At 38.3% G+C, this 27,868-nt stretch overlaps 1 protein-coding gene across 2 annotated transcripts; it reads left to right on the forward strand.

Moving 5' to 3' along the window:
* RXYLT1 (ribitol xylosyltransferase 1) lies at nt 1–27,624 on the forward strand. 2 transcript variants are annotated; one of them, XM_025402230.1, is made up of 6 exons: nt 1–329; nt 1,224–1,379; nt 5,191–5,293; nt 21,566–21,880; nt 24,779–24,949; nt 27,190–27,624. In XM_025402230.1, the coding sequence occupies exons 1-6, from the start codon at nt 158–160 to the stop codon at nt 27,605–27,607; spliced, it is 1,335 nt and encodes a 444-aa protein (XP_025258015.1). In that variant the 5' UTR covers nt 1–157; the 3' UTR covers nt 27,608–27,624. The 2 variants fall into 2 exon arrangements, with proteins under 2 accessions (XP_025258015.1, XP_025258016.1); XM_025402231.1 differs by lacking the exons at nt 1–329; nt 1,224–1,379; nt 5,191–5,293; nt 21,566–21,880 and adding an exon at nt 23,190–24,693 and having other exon boundaries at nt 24,751–24,949; nt 27,190–27,619.
* Nucleotides 27,625–27,868: the final 244 nt, after the last annotated feature.

Raw genomic sequence — 27,868 nt, forward strand, 5'->3', positions numbered from 1 at the left:
GCGTGCCCGGGGCGGGGCTGTACCGGGCGCTGGGCGGAAGAGCCTTTGATGGGGACGGCCTGGAAAGTGCCTGGGCCTGCGCTGGACGCCGCTGGGCCCCGGCTTCTGTTTCCGCCGGCTCCATGGCGGTGGCTGCCTGACTGGAAGCCCGAGTGGGATGCGGCTGACGCGGAAGCGGCTCTGCTCATTTCTCATCGCCCTGTACTGCCTATTCTCCCTCTACGCTGCCTACCACGTCTTCTTCGGGCGCCGCAGCCAGGCGCCGGCGGGGTCCCCGCGGGGCCTCAGGAAGGGGGCGGTGGCCCCCGCGCGGGAGAGACGCGGCCGAGGTAGGACTGGGGCTGCAGCTTCCCTCCGGCTCTGCGCGCCTGGCTAGGGGCTGCTGAGCGGCAGGGGCCGGGCTCCCGCACCCCGCTCTCAAGTCCGGGGTTACCCGCGGGGCCTGAGACGCGCTTTGCCTCCTACAGCCCCTCGAGCTAGCCCTTGGCTCGGGATTGGAGACCGGCCGTTAATTCTTACCCAGATCTCACACGCTGTCCCCGCCCCCCATCCCAGGGGGTGACAGGCGCGAACGCCTTTCAAACACGTGTTAAAATGCAAGACGTCGTCCCAAATGCCAGAGATTTGCGGGAGTGCTCCTGGAAGGCCTCAAAATCGCCGCAAGATTTAAGACATCCGTTTCCATGTTGAAACAAAGCCCTCTAATCCTGCAGTGACCGTAAGGCAGGCTTTACCTCCAAATTCTGGTCCCCTGTCCGGTGTTTTAATTTGTGTTAAGATCAGACTCAGCTTTCTCTCTCCCTTTATTCAGAATTTTGCACGATAGTATCTGAGACTGGTGAACACTACACTCTGAAGTCAGTTTTTTGTGCATAGGTTACCTGTATACAATAGATAAAAAGAATTGCAGAAGTTAAACCTGTAACTTGATACATATTATCCTGTTATTTTTAAAGGTTTTGTTGTGGGGAAGAGAATTTTCCTGTTTCAAGTTAGCATTTTATTTCTAAGACCTTTCAAAGTAAAAAAAGTTCAGTTAAAAAAATTGCCGATAGTTTCTTTTTTGTTATCATTGTGTATAACCAGTTTAAATTCAGTTGCTCTATCTCTCAAAAATTAAAGTTAGGATGAAATTAGAACTAACACTTAATTTAAATGATTTGAATTTACCTACAGCTGCAATAACACCTAACTGGTAAACACTGTTACTCTTTTTAAAACAGAACAGTTAACTTTGGAAAGTGAAGAATGGAATCCTTGGGAAGGAGATGAAAAAAATGAGCAACAATACAGATTTAAAACTAGCCTTCAAGTATTAAATAAATCCACGAAAGGAAAAACAGACCTCAGTGTACAAATCTGGGGCAAAGCTGCCATTGGTAAGTTAATATGTAGAAGGAAGACATGTAAAAAGCATTGTAAAATGTACTTTATTGATATGAAATTCATTTTAATATAATTTATTTCATAACTTGTTAATTAAGGCATCATGATATATTTTTTCACTTTTTGTCAGTAATTCCTTTCTCCTTCCAATTAGACAACATCTGTTTGTAAATGTACACACATACGTGTTCCACTGTTGGTCTTTAGCAGAGCACAGCTTCATTTATCGATACATTGAGTAGGCTGTATAGTGTCATTAGATTGCAAAACATATGTCAACTGAATTTTCATGAATCTGTGTATTTTTTGGACACTTGATACACAAATATAAGATGTGGCCCCTGGCCTTGAGGGCCAGACACATTTGGGAAACACTGAAGAGTACAAAGTTAAGGTTCTTCATTGCAGGCCTTTCTCAAGAGCCTTTAATATGACAGTGTTCATTGTATCAGCAAAAGAATATATTATAGTATGTAGTTGATTAAACTTGATTGCACACAGAGGCGTTTTTGCTGTGAATATCATGAGAGTGTAGTGTTCTAAGATATATATTATGCTCAATTAGAGAATGGGGCTGTGAGGGTTCAAACAGTCACAAAGAATTTAGTGACTTAGCACTTTATTTGGCCTTTGAACATGAGCTGGGTTTATGTACAATAAAGGATATGGATAGAAAGTACCAGATGAAAGGAAAATGTACAGAGGATAGACCTCTGCTCACGGTATTTCATAAATTCGTTCATACTTACATACAAGTATACATCCTGGAAGATTACTACCAGTCTCTAAATTTCAAGTACCTGAAACCAGGTCTTCAGTCATCAAGTTCTGACCATTATTTTTTAAATAAAGTCCCTAATACTGATTTCTTCTTTTAAATCCCAGATTTTCATTTCCAGACTTCTCTCTTTTCAATCTGATGAGCGCAAAGTGGCCAAGTGAATTTCATCAAATGCTACCTTTTTTTTTTTTTTTTTGTTATCACCTCTGCTGGCAGGAAAAATGCTACTTTCATCAGCCTATTCTCTAGGCACAGTTATGAAATACCATTATAGACATTCCCATTCAAAAAGGGAAAAAATTGAAGTGAAAAAGTGTCACTGGTCCAAGCAATTTTGAAATCTAAATTTCATCTGAATGGTCAGCTCCATTTGATTATATTACAGGCCTAGGAATAATGTATGACTTGTACAGCTTTGCCCTCTGGCATTTCAGCCATACTCTTGAAGTCATCTTTTCCTTTTTCATAAAAAGTAACACAAGTTTGCAGCTTAGTAACTTTATCAGCCTGTTGACAGCTGGTAAAATTTTCAGAGCCCATCAGTCTTCTTTCATTGTGACCTCTTTCTGTCTTTTTTAGTCCAAGCTGGCAGTGTTTCTGCTCATATAACATTCTGAAGAACCTTGTGGGCCTCCTGTGTATGTCACAGGATTCACTCCATTAGATGGGAAGCTCCTCTGCAGATCTTTTCTGAGTAATCCCATCTCCATTTCTGGCTTCTGCTGAGATAGCTGAGGAGACCTGTAAGTCACATGTGTAATCTCTTCAAAGAGCCCTTTGTGTGAATGAATATTCAGATCTTCTGTTCCTTCTGAGACACTAGCAAAAGGTTGTGCAGCCACATCCTTGGTCTTCTTTCTGGAACACCCTTTGCAGACAGTAAACCTAATTTTTCACCTCTTTTGCAATCTTAATGGTCTGAGAATTTCCCATATCATCAAATTCTGGTTCCCTCTTGCTTAACAGTTTTTCCTTCTATCTCTTTCTTCTTATATTTCATTAATCACCAAGAAGAAACCAGTCCACACCTTTCACTTTGCTTGGAACCCTCCAGCTAATTATTGAAGTTTATCACAAGTTCTGCTTTCCACGTAACTGCAGGATACAATCCAACTAAGCTTTTTACTGTTATGTAACAAGGATCCTCATCCTTCCAGTTTCTAATAACACATTCCTGATTTTATTCTGAGCTCTCACCAACAATTTATTTAATATACATATTCTAGGAGTGATGTCTCATGCCTGTAATCGAGCGCTTTGGGAGGCTGAGGCAGGTGGATCACTTGAGGCCAGGAGTTCAAGACCAGCCTGGCCTTCATGGTGAAACCCCATCTCTACCAAAAATACAAAAATTAGCCAGACATTGTGGCACATGCCTGTAATCCCAGCTACTCAGGAGGCTGAGGCAGGAGAATTGCTTGAACCTGGGAGGTGGAGGTTGCGGTGAGCCAAGATCATGCCACCTTATTCCAGCCTGGGCTACAGAGTGAGACTCTGTCTCTAAATAAATAAATAAATAAAAATTTTTTAAAAATTGCATATTCTTACCAACAATCTGCTTATGATGATTTAGATATCCTCTAAGACAATACAGGTTTTCTCTACTCTGCCTCACTTTGAGTCTTCACTAGCTGAGTCATTAACATCCATATTTCTGTCTGCAGGTTATTCAAGGCAATCTAATCTAGGCTTTTTAAAATCATGTCCTCACAATTCTCTCAGCCTTTACCCATTACCCAATTTCAGAGCCACTTCCACATTTTTAAGTATTTGTTACAGTAGCACCCCATTTCCAGGTACCATAATCTTAACTGTATAATCCATAGCATCCTATTGCAACCGTAACAAATTACCACAAATTTAGTATCTTACTTTTCTGAAGGCAGAACTCTAAAATGTGTGGGGGCTGTGTTACTTTTGGACGCTCTAGAGGAGAACCTGTTTCCTTACCGTTGAGAGTTTCTAGGGGCTACCCACATTCCTTCATTTATGGCCCCACATCACTCTGACCTCTGCTTCCATCTTTATATATCCCTTGCCTCACTCTGACCCTCCTGCCTCCCTTGTGTGAGGACTCTTGAGATTACATAGGGCCCACCTAGATAATCTATAATAATCTCTTCACCTCAGCATCCTTAACTCAATTGTATTTTTAAAGTGTCTTTTGCCAGGTAAGGTAACATATTCCTAGATTCTAGAGATTAGAATATGGACATCTTTGCTGGTGGGGCAGGGAGACATTATTCAACCCATCACATTTGGAAAGCTTTATCTAATTGTCCACATTTTAAACATGGTGGCTTGGGTTTCCTTTAGTACCAGGGTACAATGAGAATGAAACAAAAACCTCTTGAGTGTAACCAAAACAGGGTGCCCAGAAGTGGTGTATGGTCTCCATAGTACCTCTCTGAGTAACACTGCTCTCCTCTACTCTCAGAGCTTTCATTCAGGTGAAATCATGATAAAACATCAGGGGCTGCCATAAGGAGAAAAGATGCAGTGGCATTTGTCTGTGAAGGGGATCATGCATTCAGGGATAGGTGTTCAAGTGAGGAGGAGGTAATGTCCCCTTGACATATTGAATGTATTAATATATGTAAATACATGAGCTCCTCTGGCTCCATTTGGCACAAAATGGCAACTCCCCCTAATTTGTTATAAAAATAGTTCTAACCACATAGTATAGTTTACTTTGTAATATAATACATTTCATTTCAGAATAAGACAGGTGTAAAGATCTATATAAATTAGGGGTTTCTCAAATCTGGAGTAGGAGAGGTCTTTAATATTAACTCATATTTTGCCACATTTTACACACTGACAGCTTCTGAGCTCTGTCTCTCATTAGCTGCCATGTTGATTTGGAGCTGTTGCTTGGTAGCACTGCCTGCCAGCGGCCCTAAGGGGAGGCATTCTGGTTTTACAGTCAAATTAGTAAAAGAATAGAACATAAACTTGTCTCATGCACCAGAGTAGATGAGACAGTAAATTGTTTTGGTTTTGTTTTTGTTGTTAATTACCAGGCTTGTATCTCTGGGAGCACATTTTTGAAGGCTTACTTGATCCCAGCGATGTGACTGCTCAATGGAGAGAAGGAAAGTCAATCGTAGGAAGAACACAATACAGGTATTAGTTTGTGCAACATTAACCTTTGGTGTTTTGCTCTACAATATTTTATATGAATACTAAAAGAAAAATAATAGGAAAATATATTTGTAAAAATATTTCTATTTCAACTTGTAAAGAACAGAGAAGTAAATCTCATGAATATGTATTCATAATTAAGCTTACTTGGACCTTATGAAATTGTATATTACAGAATACTCCTTTTTTGGAATCATATGTCTGTTTTATTTTTATCTAATTATATGGAAAAGTTCATACTCCACATCTTACAGCATTTGAATGGTGACAGCCATTTAAAACATTTTGTATCTTGGAGGAATAATATGTAAACCTAAAAGTATTTTCATTTTTCTCTTTCATATAATAGTCATGTTCACTTTCTTAAATATTTAGATATCAAAGCTGTTGCTGTCACTTTTTAGATTTTTGTTTATTAAAACAAATTTGATGAGTTCTATCAGGATTTATTTTTTATTTTAGATTATTTATTTTTTATTTTAGATTTAATAAAACCAATGTATTGCTTAGACTTTTTTGGCCTTTTTATATAACTCTTATCTATGACTGCATATTTTCTGAGTGTTTTTAAGTATATTAGGATTGTTTTATTTAGGAAAACTATAATTTTATCATATGAAATGCTGTTTTATTAGATTTTGCTTTCTTATTGAAATTAAAAATAAAAAATTATTTTTAAATGCTTATTTTATATAACAGTTGTATTATTAGGGGGAAAATGTGAACTAAAGATTCTGCTTTCTATTGGAATTTCATTCTTTTCTACAGAAATCAGGAAAGGAAAAGCTGCGTCAATTTTGTTCTAATTTTTACTACAGCTTTAATTCTTTACTTTATATACACTTGGAAAGCAATTTTATTGCATGTATCTTTTCAAAGTTATCCTTAACAAGTAAACAGGTTTTTAAAATTATCGTTGGTAGTGATTATTTTTCCTTTCATCTTCATGCTTCTGTTGATCTAATCCCATTCAAGAGCTTAAGTATAGACCTAAACTTACAATGGTTGGATTTGGGTGTTTGAAAGTAAATGTGTATTATGTGTATAAATCTAATATTTTGGTATTTGAAAAGTAAATGTGTGTTATATTAGTCTAATCCATAATATATAACATTTTCAGAAAAGTTATTAAAAAATTCATGAAGACGTTATTATCTTTAAGGTTAAAATTAAGGTTAAAATTATACATTGTTGCTATAATAATAGTGACAGATTTAAGCAAATAACATTAACTCCCAAAAGAAAGCCAAATGTATCCTTTACTTCTGAAATATTTGAGGGAGATTTTATAGGCATACTTTAGAGCTGTTGGGTATTCAGTTCCACAGCACTGCAGTAAAGCAAATATTGCATTAAATCAAGTCATATGAATTTTTTGATTATCCAGTGCATATGAAAGTTATGTTTACACTGTACTGTAGTCTGTTAAGTGTGTAATAGTATTATGCCTAAAAAAAAAAAAAAAGTACCTTAAGTGAAAAATACTTTATTGCTAAAAAATGCTAACAGTTATCTGAACCATCAGCAAGTCATCATCTTTTTGCTGGTGGAGGGTCTTGCCTCGATGTTGATGTATCAGGGTGTTGATGACTAATCAGGGTGGTGGTTGCTGAAGGTTGGGGTGGCCGTGGCAATTTCTTAAAATATGACAACAATGAAGTTTGCCACATCCGTTGACTCTTCATTCACAAAAGTTTTCTCTGTAGCACATGATGCTATTTGGTGGCATTTTTACCCATAGAACTTCTTTCAAAATTGGAGTCAATCCTAGGCTGGACACAGTGGCTCATGCCTGTAATCCCAGTACTTTGGGAGGCTGAGGTGGGTGGATCACTTGAGGTCAGGAGTTCGAGACCAGCCTGGCTATCATCATGAAACCCCATCTCTACTAAAAATACAAAAATTGGCCGGGAGTGGCAGCACACACCTGTAATCCCAGCTACTTGGGAGGCTGAGGCAAAAGTATCCTTGAACCTGGGAGTCAGAGGGTGCAGTGAGGTAAGATCATGCCACTGCACTCCAACCCCAGGTGACAGAATGAGACTCTGTCTCAAAAAAGAAACTTAAAATTGGAGTCAGTCCTCTCAAACCCTGCTGCTGCTTTATCAACTACATTTTTTGAATATTCTGAATCCTTTATTGCCACTTCACCAGTGTTCACAATATTGTATCCTCACCAGAAGTAGATTCCATCTCAGGAAACCACTTTCTTTGCTCATTCATAAAAAGCAGCTCCTCATCTGTTGAAGTTTTATCATGAGATTGCAACAAATCAGTCGCACCTTCAGGTTCCACTTCTAATTCTACTTTTTTTGCCGTTTCTACCACATCTGCAGTGACTTCCTCCCCTTAAATCTTGAACCCCGCAAAGTCATCCATGAGGGTTTAAATCAGCTTCTTCCAAACTCCTTATAATGTTGGTGTTTTGACCTCGTCCCATGAATCATGAATGTCCATGGTATCCAGAATAATGAATCATTTCCAGAAGGTTTTCATTTACTTTGCCCGGATCCATCAGAGGAACCACTGTCTCTGGCAGCTATAGCCTTATGAAAGTATTTCTTTTGTTGTTGTTGTTGTTGTTGTTTTTGAGACAATCTCGCTCTGTCACCCAGGCTGGAGGGCAGTGTCGTAATAGCTTGCTGCAACCTCCGCCTCCCAGGTTCAAGTGATTCTCGTGCTTCAGCATCCCAAGTAGCTAGGACTATGGGCACACGCCACCACACCCAGGTAATTTTTGTATTTTTAGTAGAGATGGGGTTTCACCATGTTGGCCAGGCTGGTCTTGGACTCCTGTCTCCAAGTGATCCACCCGCTTCAGCTTCCCAAAGTGCTAGGATTACAGGCGTGAGCCATTGTGTCTGGCCAAAAAGTATTTCTTAAATAAGACCTGAAAGTCAAAATTACTCCTTGATCCATGGGCTGCAGAATGGATATTTTGTTAGCAGGTATGAGGGCATGAATCTGTCCGTCTCCATCAGATCTCTTGGGTGACCAGGTGCATTGTCAATGAGCAGTAATATTTTGAAAGGAATCCTTTTTTCTGAGCAGTACTTCTCAATAGTAAGCTTAAAATATTCAGTAAACCATGGTGTGAACAGATGTTGCTGTCATCTAGGCTTTGTTCCATTTATAGGGCACAGGCAGAGTAGATTTAGGACAGTTCTTAAAGGTCCTAGGATTTTCAGAATGATAAATGAGCATTGGCTTCAACTTTAAGCCACCAGCTACATTTAGCCCCTAATAAGAGAATCAGCCTGTCTATTGAAGCTTTGAAGCCAGGCATTGACTTCTCTCTAACTATGAAAGTCCTGGATGCCATCTTCTGCTGATATAAAGCTGTTTCATCTGCATTGAAAATCTGTTGTCTAGTGTAGCCACCTTCAGCAATGAAGATCTTAGCTAGATCTTCTGGATAACTTGCTGCAGCTTCTACATTGGCACTTGCTGCTTCACCTTACATTTGTATGTTATGGAGATGGCTTCTTTCCTTAAACCTCATGAATCAACCTCTGGTAATATCAGACTTTTCTCCTGCAGCGTCCTCACCTTTCTCAACCTTCATAGAATTGAAAAGAGTGGAGGCCTTGCTCTGGATTAGGCTTTGGCTTTAGGGAATGTTGTGGCTGGTTTGATCCTCTATCCAGACTATTAAACCTTTCTCCATATGAGCAGTAAGACTATATCACCTTCACATCATTCATGTTGTTCACTGGAGTAGCACTTCTCATTTCCTTCAATAACTTTTCCTTTGCATTCCCACCTTGGCTGTTTGGCACAAGAGGCCTAGCTTTCAGCTTGCCTCAGCTTTTGACATGCCTTCCTCACTAAGCTTAATTATTTCTAGCTTTTGGTTGCAAGCTTCTCCAACCCACTTTATTTTGTTGTTGTTGTTGTTCTGTTTTGTTTTGTCTTAGGCTTTTAGCAGCCTGAAGCCATGGCTTTTAGTTTCTGTCTTTAGTAATAAGCAGAAAAGAGAGATAAGGAAGGGGCTTTACTGACCCAACCCGAAACAGAAACTAAGAATCCATGCCTATATTCTCTCCCTCGGACACTCCTGAAAGTGAGAGACTTGCGACTCTTCCTTTCACCTAGAGGGTATTACAGGGTTATTAATTATAGGGAACACTTAGAGGGTATTATAGGGTTATTAATTGGCCTAATAGTGTTGTGTCTCAGGGAATAGGGAGGCCCAAGGAGATGGAGAGAAACGGGGGAATACTGGTTGGTGGAGCAGTTAGACCACACACACAGCATTTATCTATTAAGTTTGCCATCAGATCTTGTGAGACTTATTCACTATCATGAGAACAGTACAAGAAAGACCTGCCCCCATGATTCAATTACTTCCCACCGGGCACCTCCCACAACATGTGGGAATTGTGGGCACTACAATTCCAGATGAGATTTGGGTGGGGACACAGCCAAACCATATCTCATAGTGAGCACATGCTGTTGGAAAATGGTACCAATAGAATTGCTTGACTGGGGATCACCACAAACTTGCAATTTGTAAAAAAACTCTTTATTTGCAAAGTACAATAAAGTGAAGCACAATAAAATAAGGTGTGCTGGTATTACGGCCAAAGAGTAATACCGTTTCCTCTTAGGATTTAAGAGAACTATATTCAAGAAAGGTCACCATTGTATGAGGTTTTTTGAAACAGCTTATTAAAGTGTTAGGTTCGTGAAAAATAGCGTACATAATTTATCCAAAATTAATAAGCTTTTATGCATTCTTGAGTTGAATCAGCTACATGGGTACTAACTTAAGTGTTTCCACACATTCACCATCCTTATTTGACCAAAAGTGAATCAGAAGTAATGGCTCACCTTGAAGATATTGGAAGAATTTCTAAGTACTGTTAAGATACTTGTTGAAAATAAGTGTAAATATATTTTGTTTAAATAAACAAATGAGCTTATATCATTTAATTGTAGCCTCGAGACAATTCTAAGACAGAAGTAGAAAGGATATCATCAGTGTTGCAGGGCTCATCAGGCTCAGGAATGCTGATTTTCATCAACACATAGGCCCAAAGAATGAATTCCAGCATACCAAATAAATGATATAGAATGGAGAGAGAGCTGTCAGTCAGGCCATGTGTTTGTATTGGTTTGACTGACACATTCTTTCAATATAGGCAGGCTACAAGTGATAACCAATTATTTGAGGGTTGATTACATATGGAACCATAATATGGGATTTAATTATATGTAGTGCTTTTAACTCTATTTCAGAAAGAAAGACAGAAATATGACTCCTTGTTCACCGCTGAATCGTAACATCATCCATAGGCTGTGCTCAGAATATTAATACATGAATACATACAGGGCAAACTGAACTTCTGGAGGAGCCTGATGAAGCCCCGTCACTTCTGGGCAGCGTCGCATGTGACTCAGTTATTGAGAGCACAGACTCTGGAGTGAGACTATCTTAGTTCAAATTCTTTTATTTTTTTGAGACAGAGTCTTGCTCTGTCACCCAGGCTGGAGTGCAGTGGCACAGTCTCGGCTCACTGCAACCTCCACCTCCCGGGTTCAAGCGATTCTCCTGCCTCAGCCTCCCAAATAGCTGGGATTACAGGCGCCCATCACCACTCCCGGCTAACTGACCTCATGATCCGCCTGACTCGGCCTCCAAAACTGCTGGGATTACAGGTGTGAGCCACCACGCCTGGCCTAGTTCAAATTCTTCTTCTGTCACTTTGCTGTCTGACCTTGGGCAAGTTTCTTAACCTCTCTGTTTCAGTTTCCTCACGTTTAAGGCAAATAATAGTTCATATTTCACAGGATTATTCCAAATATTAAATGTGTTAATAAATTACAGGGCTTACAATAGTATCTAATACGTAATAATCACTATAGAAATCTTGTTGCTATTTTCTTATTTTTAGTATTACTTAACTAAGTACTGCAACATCTTCCTACAAGCAGTTCTCCTTTTTCTGTTTCTAGTTCTGTCTCTTATCCCTCCATCATGTACCTGCCCACAAATGCCTTACCGATACATTCTTTATATTAATATGTTCAATTCAGTTTTAAGCTAGCCTGAGACTCATTCTGTCTCTTGAAGGAACTTTGCCTACCACTACTCATAATCATCATATGTTGATTTATAGTGTAATCTCATAGGACAATTTTATTTTTAATTTCTTAGGAGGAACCTTACTTCTACTCAGTGTGGCTTTTGCTCATCCCCCAAAGACTGCCTTCAGAATCCTATCATTTCTCTGTATAGTCATTACCACAGGCTATATAAATGTCTACCCATTTGGTAAAACAAAAGGTAGATCATAAATTATTAATTGTTATCAAGATTCGATTATAACATCTTCAGTGAGCATCTGCTGCTGATGAAAGAGTTGAACTTATTTCCAAAGATCATGATAGAATAAAACATGTCGGATGGCATTTTTAGAATTTCCAGACATTACTTTCGTAAGAAGTTAGCTCACTATGAATGAAAGCATTTATAGATAACATTAATGGTTAATGACATGACATTTATTTAGGTCAAATGCTGGAGCATAAATCAGTGCAGATCCCAAATAAAATTTCATTGGTAAACAAAGACAAAACAGTTTTTCAAAATGCCACATTTATTCTTTTAATGTTAAAATATCCTTTAAAAAACAGTAGTGATAGTGAAGGCCAATGCTTATAAAAAGCTTACTATGCGCCAAACATATACACTTAATAACTTAATTTGTTTAATCCTTACCACAACCCAATGAAGTATCATTGTTTACATTTTGCAAGTTAGGAAACTAAGACACAAAGAGATTAAATAACTTCCCCACAGCCACAAACTAATAATTATAACAAATAACATCTAACATTTACCTAGTTCTTACTATGTTTGAGACTCTATTATTCAGTGCTCACAGGGATCCATGAGGCAGGTACTGTGCTTACCTCGTTTGAGCACTGAAAGGCTAAGTACCTGGCGTGAGGTTACGTACTTCTAATTAGTGGGTAAAGCCAAAAGTCAAGCACTACACTCTTGACTAAGGGACTATTCTGAGTAAGAGGCAGTCGGGATTTTTATTTTTAATGTCTTAAAAAGTTGATGATTCTGTATTGGTCCCTAAAGATCATTTTCAGTTTTTTGTAGTAAGTGGAATTTTGAAATCTAAGAACTGATGAACTAAGCAGTGTCCTAGAGTAGCAACTCTGAGTTCACACTTTATCCAGTGTAATATTTAGAAACCTTGTTTTAAAAATGCACTATTTTGATATATTTTTGGTTTGACAGAAGACAGCTGCTGAAACTCTTTCTCTCTCATCACTCCTGTTCAGCCAAAGTCTCACCCAAACCCATGTAGTCAAGATAAAGAAATGAGAAATTGCCAGCTCTTGGCTCTTATGCCTCTTCAAAGATTAATGAGTACTCAGGCTGCTTAGAAGGCATCCAGCTGTGGGTGAGATTTGCTTCCAGCCTGGCAGAGTAAACACTGAGGCCCACAGTCATGTCCCAGGTCTGCTGCTGGCATGCTATGAGATTTCCCAGCCTTCTGGGGTCTTATTGTCTTATTTTAAAATGGAAAGAATCCTGAGTCAACAGCAACATTGAAGTAGTTGCTGTGTTCCAGGGGCTTTTACAGATATTAGCTCAGTGAATTTTAATCCTCACAACCACCCTGTGCAGCTGGTGGTATTACTCCCATTTTGCAAATGAAAACCTTGATGTTCTGAGAGAGTAAATGACTAGTAAACAGTAAAGATGGGATTGAGCCATGGTCCTTCCTTTAACACGATAGATTAATCCACATCATCTAGAAGTCACCTCCAATATTAAATATACTCGATTCTATAATTTCATGTTGAATTATTTTCTTTTTAAGAGATGGGGGTCTTGCTATGTTGCCCAGACTGGAGTGCAGTGACTGTTCACAGACAAGATCATAGCATACTACAGCCTCGAACTCTTGGGCTCAAGAGATCCTCCTGCCCCAGCCTTCTGAGTAGCTGGGAATATAGGTATGCAACACTGGCTGGCATCATGCTGAATTCTTAAATGGAGTCATTTTTAGAAATTCTTATCAATGCTTTGGGTCTAGAATTTTTTTCCTAATCTGCTACAACCCAGTTATAACCTCATCTTGACTTTTAAATGTTTTTAGATTTTAATATCCTCTTTATAGTAATTTAATTATAATTTTGCCATAATCCCTGTTAACTGTGATTTAACTTTTGCACATCTAATGTGCCCAATTCTTGATTATCTTTCAATGTTTTTAATTTTTTTAACTGTGTGACTTTTCAGGGTTATGTTTACTACTTAGTGAATTTTAGGCACAGGGTGCACAGTGCATGTATATACTTGAAGGGTTCTCTGATGCTTTTGCTTACACAAACTAAATTAATAGCCCCCTTTTGCTATACTCATAATTATGAAAAAAAGAGAAGTGGGCTGCAATAAAAGCATACCTGATGCATGAAATTATAATAGAAGCAAATAAAAAAGAAAACCTTTTCTCCCCTAAATCTAATATATAATATTTCTACAATAGACATTCATCTCTTGGTGATACATTTAAGAGATTTTATATACTTAGGAAACTAAAATTGCCTTTAGCTACAGGTAAGCTGCCTAAATAGCAGTAGAAATGGAGAGAAGTGGGGTGGAAAACAAATATTTACAACCAAAAGGAATAACAACTTAGCTGTCTTTGAAAAGATAAATTTGATTCATATGGGATAGTATTATCTTATTTTCTCTTCAGAACACAATTTGTCATAGAATGGATCATAAATAGTCTGAATGAACACTGAATAATTTTTTTAGATTATCGCCCTTACCTAAAAAGAACTTTGGGATAGATAAAAATTAGAACATCAAGTAAACAACTTCTTACAATACTGAAGCCTACTTAGTAAGAGAATTGCCATTGCTTGAATCAGTCATCGGCTGATGACTCATCTCTTAAATTAGGCCTCAACTACAGAGCAAAGAGATCCTTGCTTGGAGGGTTATGTATGATATAAGAGAAAGGAGGTCGCCATCAGTGAAAGGTCTTTCTTGTAGCCTTTAAGTGATAACTTTTCATGTTACTGGTACACTCCAGTAGGATTTTCTGGGGCCAGCTAAATCCACCTAGCATGAATTCCAAAATGCCACATCATAAGGTAGACTATTCACAGTTGGAGGTCTAGCCCTTACTCCCATTTCCTCTCTCTATTGATGTGTAGCTGCTGTAGGACACTCAGATCTCTATTATAGTCCACTCTGCTCTGTTCATTACCCAAGGAAATGGTTTCTCCACAGTTCTTGTTCTCAGTTTCTTACTAAGTTGTCAGTCATATTGCTTAAAACTTTGACCACCAAAATATCATTGCTCCCTAGCTTGGGAAAATGTATTTATACTGGCATTAAATGTATAATTCTTCAAAATTAAAATATTAAATAAATTGAGAGATCAAAGTATCCATTAATTCATTTTCTACTAAATAATTGTTGAGCACCTCCTAATGTTTAATTTCCCCTTTCCTCCTTCCTAGTCTATGGAAATGGGCATTAGTATCTCCTTGCAAACTCAGACAAACTAATAACTGAAGGGGGTAGTGGATTTATTTATAAAGTTATTAATTTATGTACTGCTTGGAGCAACATACGTAATATCTTATTCCTAAAGGGCCTTTCAACTGGGCATGGTGGCTCACTCCCATAATCCCAGCACTGTGGGAGGCCAAGGCAGGAGGATCACTTGAGCCTAGGAGTTTGAGGTCAGCCTGGGCAACATAGTGAAACCCCATGTTTTTTCATTTAAAAAAAAATTAAAAATAAAACAGAGGGCCTTTCCATAGTTTTCACTGTAGTAGAATAAATAAATATCTGATTTGTCAGCAAAATATGTGAAAGCAAGATCTTATGATAACCTCACCTAGGAAGCAAAAAATACTTGTATTTTGGTATGTTAATATATGGGTGATAGAACAAGCTGCAGAGGCGGCTAAAAATTTATTTTTAAAATATCAAAATATAGACTGGGCGTGGTAGCTCCCGCCTGTAATCCCAGCACTTTGGGAGGCCAAAGCAGGCAGATCATTTGAGCTCAGGAGTTTGAGACCAGCCTAGGCAACATGGCGAAACTGTATCTCTACAAGAAATACAAAAATTAGTGCCTGTTGTCCCAGCTACTTGTGGGGCTGAGGTGGGAGGATAGCTTGAGCCTGGGAGGTCAAGACTGCAAGTGAGCTGTGATCACGTGACTGCTTTCCCGCCTGGGCGACAGACCCTGTGCCAAAAAATGAAGAAGAAGGGCCAGGCATAGTGGCTCACACCTGGAATCCCAGCAGTTTGGGAGGCTGAGATAGGAGGATTGCTTGAGCCCAGGAGTTCAAGACCAGCCTAGGAAACATGGTGAAACCCTGTCTCTACAAAAAACACAAAAACTTTGTGTGTGGCAGCACAAACCTGTAGTTCCAGCTGCTAGGGAGGATTACTTGAGCCTGCGAGGTCAAGGCTGCAGTGAGCCTAGATTGCACCACTGCACTCCAGCCTGGGTGACAGAGCGAGACCCTGTCTCAAAAAAAAAAAAAACTATTAAAATATAAAAGTTGGGCTATTTCTATGTTTGTAACACCTTTCCTTAATGAGAGCTGAATTTACAGGCTGTGTCATTCAAAATGTATAATAATTGAACCCAATGTTAAATATAACGCCAAACTCATTTCTCCTCTATTTGAGCATTTATCTATATGAACTTTAATCTACAGCCATTTAAACTGCTAATATTTAAATATACCCAAATTATTTCCTATAAAATTATAGGAAATTGTTTTTTAATGTTTTAATTTTTTTAACTTATTTTTGAAATAATTTTAGACTTAACAAAAATATTGCAAAAATGATACCAAAAAAATCCGTTATACCTTTCATCCAGATTCCTCAAATGCTGACATCTTACATAATTACAGTATAATTATTTTTTTCAGGAAAACAACATTGATACAAAACTATTATCTAATTTACACATACTCACATTCCCACTGCTGTCTCTCTTCTGGCCCAGTTTCCAATCCAGAGTCACATGGTGTGCTTGGTTTCATATCTCCTTGGCTTCAGCCAGTCTGTGATAGTTTCTCAGTCTTTGTTGACCTTGTGACTTATGAAGAGTACTGCCCATTTATTTTGTAGAATGTCCTTTAGTTTGGGTTTGTTTGATGTTTCCTCACAATTCAATTCAGGTTATGTATTTTGGTTCCGAATACCTCAGAAACAACATCGTGTCATCCTCGGTGTGTCATATTTGTTCCCATTACTGATTATGTTAACTTTGATCACTTGGCTAAGGTGCAGTCTGCCTGGTTTGTTCACTGTAAAGTTACTGTTTTTTCCATTGTCATTTTTACTATGAGATTCTCTGGGACCATGTAAATAACCTGTTTTTCAATATGATTACAAGGTCCCAGAGTATCTCCCTTTCACCCGCAAATTTTAGCATCCACATAAATACCCAAAGACAAATAATGAAACAAATGCCATTTGTTGAATCAGTCATCAGCTGATTATTCATCTCTTAAATTAGGCCTCATCTTCAGGGCAAGGAGTAAAATGTTTAGTAGTCTTAAACGTTTTGATTTCAAGAAACAAAATAAAAGCACATAATTTGAATATATGAATTATTTTGGAACAAAGAATTAAATTGTTTGTTATATGCAAATAAATACATAAAAAACAACCAAGAAAACCTCATAAAAACCTCAGAATTACGGGATAAAAATTTTAAAATAAAGTGCAATCCCAGTAAGACTTTAGTGTTGACCATTCATTAGAAAAAAAGCCTACTGCAATAGTCCTGTCAATAAAAAAAGAAGAAATTGATAAAATAAAAAAACCAACTATTAGAAGAGTTTAGGGCCGGGTACGGTGGCTAGCCAGGCACAGTGACTCATGCCTGTAATCCCAGCAATTTGGGAGGCTGAGACAGGCAGATCACCTGAGGTCTGGAGTTTGAGACCAGCCTGGCCAACATGGTGAAACTGTCTCTATAAAAAATACAAAAATTATCCAAGTGTGGTGGCACACACCTGTAGTCCTAGCTACTTGGGAGATGAGACAGGAGAATTGCTTAAACGCAGAAGGCAGGGGTTGCAGTGAGCGGAGATTGCACCATTGCACTCCAGCCTAGGTGACAAGAGTGAAATGCTGTCTCAAAAAAAAAAAAAGCGTTTAGGAGGCAAAAAATTTTTTAAAAAGTAAGTAACAGGCCAAGTGTGGTGGCTCACGCCTGTAATCCCAGAACTTTGGGAGGCTGAGGTGGGTGGATCGCCTGAGGTCAGGAGTTCGAGACCAGCCTGGCCAACATGGTGAAACCCTGTCTCTATTGAAAACATAGACAAAAAAAAATTAACTGGGTGTGGTGGTGCGCGGTTGTAATCCCAGCTACTTGGGAGGCTAAGGCAGGCTAGAACCTGGGAGACAGAGGTTGCAGTGAGCTGAGATCGCACCATTGCACTCCAGCCTGGGGAGCAAGAGCAAAACTCCATCTCAAAAAAAAAAGAATGAATCAATATAGTGATCCCTTGGTGTATGTGGGGGATTGATTCGGGGGCAGTATGCCAAAATCTGCACATAATCAAGTTCTGCAGTATAGGAACAGTTGGTCCTACCTTTTAGTAAGGTTTTGCGTCCTGCTAATACTGTATTTCCCATCAATTTGGTTGAAAAAAAAATCAGTGTATAAGTGGACCTGTGCATTCCAAACCTGTGTTAAGGGTCACCTGTATATTGGATTCCAAAAATATATTGTTTCCACAATCAGCATTAAACTCAGTATTTGAATGATTTCTCTGGACTTTCTAAGTATTGAAAAGTACTTATTAGGAGGAAAGTTTTTAACTACATCAGTAGCAGAAGAGAGAATACTAAAAATTATAAGTTCTAATTATTAAATATATGTCAAGACATTGAGAAAAGCAAATCACTGTTTTAAAATTCAAGTGATAGTGAAATAGGAAATGACACTGACAGTGACCACGAATTTCAAGGTTGAGAAGTTGTATGGTGCTCAGCAGGTGCACACATGCTATTAAATACTTGTGATTAGTTAAGAATGAAATAGGAATATGATTTTTTCTTTCAGTGTCTGTGTATTATTTTTTAAGTCACTTTTAAGCTGTTAGGACATAGATACTAGGTTGTTTAGACCTAATGACTTTAAAAATTGAACTGTTAAGCATTTCTTTTAGCTTGGGAGACACTGAAAAATTTACAGGAACACTAAAGGTGCTGCGAACCTCTGACCTACACCTTAGCTTCCCAGTATTGACCCCTTGGCTCTCACCATTACCAAAACACAGGGAGCTGTGGACATCCAAGACCAAGACAGTATAAATGTGCCCTTGAACAAATCATACTTCATTTTGTTAATTTGTGTGGATCAATAAAATTAGAAAGATATTCCTTTCACATGAAACTTACATTTGAGAATAACTTCATATATACATTGACTAAAACCGTTTTTTTTTTTTTTTTTTTTTTGAGACAACGTCTCATTGTCACCCAGGCTGAAGTGCAGTGTGTGATCTCAGCTCACTGCAGCCTCAACTTCCTGGACTCAAGTGATCCTCCTGCTTCAGCCTCCTGAGTAGCTGGGACTACAGGCATGCACCACCATGCCCAGTTAATTTTTGTATTTTTTGTAGAGATGGGTTTTCACCATATTGTGTAGGCTGGTCTCGAACTCTGGACTCAAGCGATCCACCTACCTCAGCCGACTAAAGTGCTGGGATTACAGGCATGAGCCACCACACCCAGCTGTATGGCACTCTAAAATTGTTTGGGCACATGATATATATGGGCTTAATGTCAACCAAATTTGAGTCCAACCTGTACCATTTCCTATCTAGTGTCAGCTAGCTTTATGCAAGTCATAGAAGCTCTCTCACGATTTCCTTTTTTTCCTTCATAAAATTGGCCTAACATGGGGAAGGAGGACTGGAAGACTTTCTCATGCTCTAAGAATTATACCTGCTTATATTTCTAAAAGAGAAATATGAAGTATTCAAATGCTATCAATAATAAATATTTTAAACTTACCATAATTATCATCATCATTGCTAGTTTTTCTAGCCCCTCAGATTCTGCATATTATCTTAGATTACTAAATGATCACTGAATCATTAGTCATTGCCAGTGCTAGATACTGTCCAAGGCAAATATAGTCCTGAAAACATAGTCCTGGTCCCTGTATGTTATATAATTTTAGAATAATGTCATATAAATCATATGGTACATGTATACATAGTAAAATATATATTTAGGTTTTGTGTTTTAACTAATGTCTGTTTACTCTAGTGTTTGTTAACCATGGTGTTATGGAAAAACTTAAGCTCTGAAGTGAGACAGAGCTTGGTTGAGAACTCAGCATTGCCATTACAGGCTGTGCAGCTAAAGTGCAATTTCACAAATGCCAATGAGAGAATAATGAACTCCTCAGAGTTGTTGTGGGGGTTGATGATGACCCATGCAAAGTGCTTATGTATCATGTATATAAAAGGCATTGAACAAATGTTAGTTTTTATCCCCAGCAGTAAGAAGCAATGAAAGCAGGATTTGGGCATGTTTGTGCTGAAAATTAAAAGATTCTATCAGGATATAAAGAAATGGTTTAAGCAGGTTGTAAAGAATCCAGGATAAGAGTGACTGATTTTAAGATGAATTAAATGGTATTTGTTACATTTAATTCATACTGGTGGAAATATTTCAATGGTACTGGTTGTTCTAGGCAGCACTTAATATGAAAAAAAAATGAGTTATGATACATGTCTATTCCTTTAATGATAACTTTTTAAAAATACAGTTTAAACAAGAGAGTAGACTGGGCGCGGTGGCTCATACCTGTAATCCCAGCACTTTGGAAGGCCAAGGCAGATGAATCATTTGAGGTCAGGAATTCAAGACCAGCCTGGCCAACATGGCGAAACCCTGTCTCTACTAAAAATATAAAAATTAGCTGGGCATGGTGGCAGGTGCCTGCAGTCCCAGCTACTCAGGAGCTGAGGTACGAGAATTGAACCCAGGAGGTGGAGGCTGCTGTGAGCTGAGATCATGCCACTGCACTCCAGCCTGGGCAACAGAGTGAGACTCTGTCTCAAAAAAAAAAAAAAAAAAAAAAAAGGAGTAATACAACAAATTCCCATTTACTCAAAACTAACAAATTTCATCTCTCCGTCATATATGCTTCAGATATTTAACTTTCCTGTTAAAAGAATTAAATACTTTCAATAAGGGTAAAGCTCCCTTTATACTTTTTTCTAGTCCCTTTCCTCTTCCTTCCTCCTCAGATAGAATCGCTATTATGAATTTGATGTGGATCCTCTCATTCAAATTTTTCTATTAATACTGATCCTAAATATATATGCATAAATAATTTTTATGACTATACTTTCAAGTTTATGTGTAATTATATTTTGTGAGTGTCCTAATCCTTGCTTTTTTTAACCTTATATTTTTGAGATATAACATTCATGGAATGTTTATAATGCCATTCTTCATTTTTCAATTTGTCAACAGTTTCTCATCCATTGATTCAGATGAAGAGTGTAATAGCAGCTCACACTATAAAAGGGTTGAGAACTACTGGCTTTAAATACCTTTCTGGTTTGAACTACACCATTATTTTAAGAGTTCCATACTATTCTATTATATTTCTTTGCTTAAGAGTTTAAATTCTAGCCAACATTTATTTTCAGTGTGGTTAAAACAACAACAGAAAAAAAGGTCAGGCATGGTGGCTCATGCCTGTAATCCCAATACTTTGGGAGACTGAGGTAGATGGATTGCTTCAGCCAAGGAGTTCAAGACCAGCATGGGCAACATGGTGAAACCCCATCTCTACAAAAAATTAGCTGCATGTAGTGGTGCACACCTGTAGTCTCAGCTAGTTGGGAGGCTGAGGTGGGAGGATCACCTGAGCCAGGGAAGTTGAGGCTGCAGTGAGCGAAGATTGCACCACTGCACTCCAGCCTGAGCCACAAGAGTTGAGACACTGCCTCAAAAAAAAAAAAAAATCACATTTTGTATGATATGCAAATTGATCTGTCTACAACCAAAGCTTACCATTAATCTACAGCTATGCCCCATCATTCAAACTTGTTCAAAAGAAATTGTATTATAGAAATTGTACTTCTAGAAAGAATATGGATTAAATCTCATTGTAGATTTTGTATAAAATGATGAACTTCTGATACCAAATACCTTTGTTCAGGCTTTGTCTCTTGTTTTTGTTGTGTTGTTTTTAACAGCTTCATCACTGGTCCAGCTGTAATACCGGGGTACTTCTCCGTTGATGTGAATAATGTGGTACTCATTTTAAATGGAAGAGAAAAAGCAAAGATCTTTTATGCCACCCAGTGGTTACTTTATGCACAAAATTTAGTGCAAATTCAAAAACTCCAGCATCTTGCTGTTGTTTTGCTCGGAAATGAACATTGTAATAATGAGTGGATAAACCCATTCCTCAAAAGAAATGGAGGCTTCGTGGAGCTGCTTTTCATAATATATGACAGCCCCTGGATTAATGACGTGGATGTTTTTCAGTGGCCTTTAGGAGTAGCAACGTAAGTAAAAATATGATGAAACATTCTTAGACCCTAACACCTGAATTTCTGAACCAGGAAGACTTATTCAAAATTGTAATAAATTTAGTTCTTCCGGGATTATTGAGGCCAGGTACAGTCTTTCTCAGCGATAAAAATAGGGTGTGGTTGCATCCTTCAATAACAATTATGATGTTTTTAAGAGTATTTTATTCTTTAATGGGGAGATAAGTTACTTTTTTCTTTTAAAACCCCAAGGCATAGAATGGATTTTTCAAGCTCATTAGGAGTACCATAAAAAGATATTTAGCAGAGAAATGGCAGATTGACTTTTTTTAAAAACAATGGTAGTATCTATTTATAGTAAAAAAAAAAAAAAAAAAGGCAATATTATTATATCAGGAATATACTGTACCATTGTGTTTGAGACTGGCTGAATTTATACAAATCCCTTCTATAAAAGGAGGGATTAATTAAATGATAGCTAAGGTTTCTCAAGATACAGTCTTTTATGTCAGGCGCAGTGGCTCACTGCCTGTAATCCCAGCACTTTGGGAGGACAAGGTATGTAGATTGCTTGAGTCCAGGAGTTCAAGAACATCCTGGGCAACATGGCAAAACCCTATCTCTACAAAAACAAACAAAAAATCAAAAATTATCCAGGCATGGTGGCATGGACTCCTGTATGGCACCTGTAGTCCTAGCTACTCGTGAGGTTGAGGTGGGAGGATCACTTAAGTCCAGGAGATTGAGCTGAGATGAGATTGCACCACTGCACTCCAGCCTGGGCAACAGAGTGAAATGAGACTGTCTCTCAAAAAAAAATAAAAAACAAAAAGATACAGTTTTTCTCCAACTATAAAATGAAAAGCATATTTTTATCTTTCTGTTAATAGGATGTTTTTAATTAAGAGCAAGTTGACTTTAAGGTAAGTTGCCACTAGTATATAAACCTCCTGAGAGCAGGGATTTTTCTCTCTTTTGTTCACTGCTCTATCCACAGAGCCTAAAACAGCACCTGCACAGAGTAGACATTCTGTATTTGTTGAGTGGATGAATTATGAAAAATCTCACTGACATGATTTTTGAATCATACATTCATTATTCATTATTCTGTCACTGGTTGCTGGATGTGGCCTTAGACTGCTGCCTAGTTAGTGACACAGATGTCACTGGCACATCTGTGCCAGTAATGAGATGTATTCTCAGGCCTACTCCTATAATATCCTGACTCAGTAGGTTTGGGGTAGGGCCAGACAAAAAGGTTTTTGTTAAGTAAAGCCAGGATTAAGACCCTCTTAAAAATCTATTTTTTGGCAGAGCCTGCATTTGTAAAATGTTTTCATATAGTATAAGATGGAACCTCTTGGTAATCACGGTATTGTTTCACTAGGCCAGTATATTTCTTATATAGGTCAGTGGTTCTCAACCAGGGGCAATTTTGCTGACCAGGAGGCATTTGGCAGTGTCTGGAGACTTTTTTTTTTTTTTTTTTTTGAGACGAAGTCTTGCTCTGTCACCCCAGCTGAAGTTCAGTGGTACAATCTCGGCTCACTGCAACCTCTGCCTCCCAGGTTCAACCGATTCTCCTGCCTCAGCCTCCCAAGTAGCTGGGATTACAGGTGGGCACTACCACTCCTGGCTAATTTTGTATTTTCTGTAGAGAGGGGGTTTCACCATGTTGGCCAGGCTGGTCTCAAATTCCTGACCTCAAGTGATCTGCCTGCCTCAGCCTCCCAAAGTGCTGGGATTTCAGGCATGAGCCACTGTGCCTGGCCTGGAGACATTTTTGATTGTCACAACTGGAGGAAAGAGGTTGTCAAAACTGGTATCCAGCAGATAGAGCCCAGGGATGCAGCTGAGCACCCCACAATGTATAGGACAGCCTCCACGAGAAAAAATTAACCCAAAATGTCAGTAATGCTGAGGTTAAGAAACCCTGCTATATACTAACTGTTAGGTAAAATTTTGTTCTCGTGTGAAGGTTATATTTCAGGTACACATTTTTAATCCCTGGTATTTCCAAATGCTTATAAAAAGAGGTAACTTTTCCTGTATGGCATACCATGTTTTGTTATCTGTCGGTTTGTTTTAATCTACTTGAAAAGCCCTTGGGATTAATTTATCAGAGCCCTTTGCAATAGCAAAATATAAAATCTTTCCTTTTTTTTAAATTGACAAATAGTAATTGTATATGTTAATGGGGTACAAATGATGTTTTGAAATATGTTTACAATGTAGAATGCTTAAATCAGACTAACAAATCCATCACCTTATATACTTAACAATTGTTGTAGTAAAAACATAAAATCTGCTGTTTTAGCAATTTTGAAATATACAGTGCATTATTATTTATTATAGTCACCCTATTCTGTGTGATAGATCACTAAAGCTTATTCCTCCTGTCCAACTGAAACTTCATACCCTTTGATCAACATCTTCCTTTTCCCCATCCATCTGCCTCCCCTGGAGCATTCTGTAATCTTTTCATCACCTGGCTAAAATGTTGCTTAAATCACGATCATTATGAATACAGAAGAGTCTTTATAATTTGAAGGTTTTGAATGTAACATGCCTAACAGCTGCAGATGAGTAATGCAAGTTAAAGAATGTCAAAAACAAAGAACTTTAGGCACAAAATCTCTATGACAATTTTATAAGAGATGTCAATGTGAAATTCAGTTTTTTAAGTTACTAGATTCAGGGAGCTTTGCAAAGTATGCATGGAAAATTACAATTTGAGATTTAGAAATCACATTTTAAACCTCTTTTATGTACTTCTTGCTACCTAAGAGGTTGGGTTAGGGGGATTTTTTGCCAATTCTGTATCATATATTAATTCATGTGTATTTATTTTTAGAGAATAAGGAGTTTTCCTGTGGTGGAGATACATTAATTCATGTGTATTTATTTTTATAGATACAGGAATTTTCCTGTGGTGGAGGCAAGTTGGTCAATGCTGCATGATGAGAGGCCATATTTATGTAATTTCTTAGGAACGATTTATGAAAATTCATCCAGACAGGCACTAATGAACATTTTGAAAAAAGATGGGAACGATAAGCTTTGTTGGGTTTCAGCAAGAGAACAGTAAGTTCTATGCTTATTTAATTCATTCATTTTGTTGCCCAGTCTGAAAGTTGCTTTATGTAGAAACACAGGTTTCCAAAGAGGCATGGGTAACTCTGTCTGTACCAGTCTTTCCCCAGAGGATACATTAGTAATTAAAACTATGAAGAGACTGGGTTGTACACATTTAAAATATGGAGAACCTCCTATGACTAGTCCATCTTGAAGAGGAACACTGGCAACTGTCATTTGCAAATTTCAGTTGTTAGGGTTTCCTCAGTAATATTTGTTAGTCACACAGGAGATTATAAATGCTAACGAGATACTTAGGTTCATCCCTGAGATGATGTGCAATGGACCAATTAAGTGTTCCAAGACTGGTGTGCAGCACCCCTCACAAATTCAGGAATTCAGGAATCTGACACCATCTTCAGGACACGGACATTGTATTCTTCTTCTGTGAATACCCAGATCTAACATAGGACCTTGCACCAAGTCAGCCTAGGATAAATGGTGAGTAGATGAATGGTTGGATAGGGAGACTTGATAGGGTTAAATTTCTTCTTTTGTGTAGTAACCAGGAAACAGGTATTCATGGTGTGAAGGAAGTAAATTTGCAATCATTTATTTTGTTTTTAAATAGGCAAATCAAGTTTTCAAATAAAGCATAATGCAGAGTCATCAGGGAAGTAATGCCTTAAAAAATGTCCGGTTAGGTCTGGAATTTTACTTTTTAAATGATAACAGGTACTCTTTATTGCTAATGTAACCATATCATATTCGTTCAGTCAGTGTTTACCAAGCAATTGCTCTATGCCAGAAACTGTTTACCCACAGTAAATACAGCAGTGAACAAAACAAAGTCCATGCCTTCCTAGCACTTAAATGCTTGTTGGAGGAGACAAGCAAGTCAAATATATTGTGTGTCAGAAGATGATAAATGCCCTGTAAAAAATTAAGCAGAAGAATGGCATAGAGAGGGCTTGGGTGTTGGTGGTGGAGCATTTGCTATTTTGGAATAGCCAAGGAAGGCATTCATTAGAAGGTTTCATTTATGCACCCAAGGGTAGGTGCATGATTTCAGAGAGTAAGGGTGATGGATGGTTTTGTCTGCTGACATGAGATTCAAAATTGGGATTATTAGGGAGGGAAAGGGGAGAATAGTCTAGAAGCAACAATGAGAAACAAGGAAAACATCTACTCAACTTCTGGCTCAATGGTATGAGAGGAGTTACAAGAATTATTCCCATAATAATCTTTGTTATTTTATACTGTCCTCATTCATTCTACTCCAGACATACTGGCCCTGTTGTTCCTGTGCTATTGTATTCAGTAGAGATGGGGTTTTACCTTGTTGGCCAGGTTGGTCTCGAACTTGACCTCAGGTGATCCACCTGCCTCAGCCTCACAAAGTGCTGGGATTGCAGGCATGAGCCACCACGCCCAGCCACATCTATCTTTCTTTACTGATCTTTCAGCTTCTACCCTTGCCCCTATACAGTCCATTCTCAACACAATAGCCAGATTGATTCTGATGAAACCTATATCAGGTCATGTCACCCCACGATCAAAAGCCTGATATGATAGAGTCCGGTGTGACCATTCAGACTTTATCTTCTGTGCCTGCTTCCTCAGTTACCCTGCCTCAGCCACCCTGGCTTCCCCGCAGCTCCTTGAGCATGCCAGGCACATGCTGTCTCATGGCCTTCACTCTTGCTTGCTCTTTTATCCCCCAAGATCTACATGGCTTGCTCCTTCATCCCCAACTCTGTGCTCAGATGCTGCCACAGTGAGACAGTCCCTCATCACTTATTTAAGATTGCAACCCTACCCCCTCAGAAACTCCTGCTCTACTTACTCCTGTGCTTTTTTCTCACAGTATTCTACCCCATCTAAATAATCTACTGACTTCACTTGGTCACTATCCATCTCCACCACCAGAACTAGAATATATGCTCCATGAGGGTAAGGTAGGGAGGAGAGGACCTAGCACTCCGAAAGTATGGGTTGAATTATCATTATCCATTCAGAAGTGTTACGGTGACTACTGGATTTTATAAATGTACAACTGTAAAATGTTCAAATTCTTCAGCATTTTTAAGAAATCTATTTGGGCCAGGATTTTGGATATCTCTTATGCCTATCATCTCTATAAGTTTCACCATTTCCTGAAACTGATTTTATTAAAAGATAAGGTATTTCTGTTCACAAAATACATACTTAGTAAAGTGAAAACTACAGTTGTTTTTCTGATTTTTTAGCTGGCAGCCTCAGGAAACAAATGAAAGTCTTAAGAATTACCAAGATGCCTTGCTTCAGAGTGATCTCACATTGTGCCCGGTCGGAGTAAACACAGAATGCTATCGAATCTATGAGGCTTGCTCCTATGGCTCCATTCCTGTGGTGGAAGACGTAATGACAGCTGGCAGCTGTGGGAATACATCTCTGCACCACAGTGCTCCTCTGCAGTTACTCAAGTCCATGGGCGCTCCCTTTATCTTTATCAAGAACTGGAAGGAACTCCCTGCTGTTTTAGAAAAAGAGAAAACTATAATTTTACAAGAAAAAATTGAAAGAAGAAAAATGTTACTTCAGTGGTATCAGCACTTCAAGGCAGAGCTTAAAATGAAATTTACTAATATTTTAGAAAGTTCATTTTTAATGAAAAATAAAAGTTAATTATCTTTTTGAGCTAAGATGTGATTTTTAAAATCATTTTGACTACTGAGTGTATAAGTGTGTTTTTGTGTGTGTATAGATGTTCTTTAAGGTAGCCTTGAAAACTCTAGATGATGTATGTCACGCTGACCAAGTGCTCCCTTATTAGGCCACTCCTGTGTACAAGCTAAAAATGTAGTTAAACTGTTACTGAGATTCACTTCTACAGAGTTGAATGAGTCAACATTTACCAACTATTCTCACCGATGCATACCCACTCTA

Source organism: Theropithecus gelada, chromosome 11 (genome assembly GCF_003255815.1).
Source record: "Theropithecus gelada isolate Dixy chromosome 11, Tgel_1.0, whole genome shotgun sequence".
Lineage (NCBI taxonomy): Eukaryota > Metazoa > Chordata > Mammalia > Primates > Cercopithecidae > Theropithecus > Theropithecus gelada.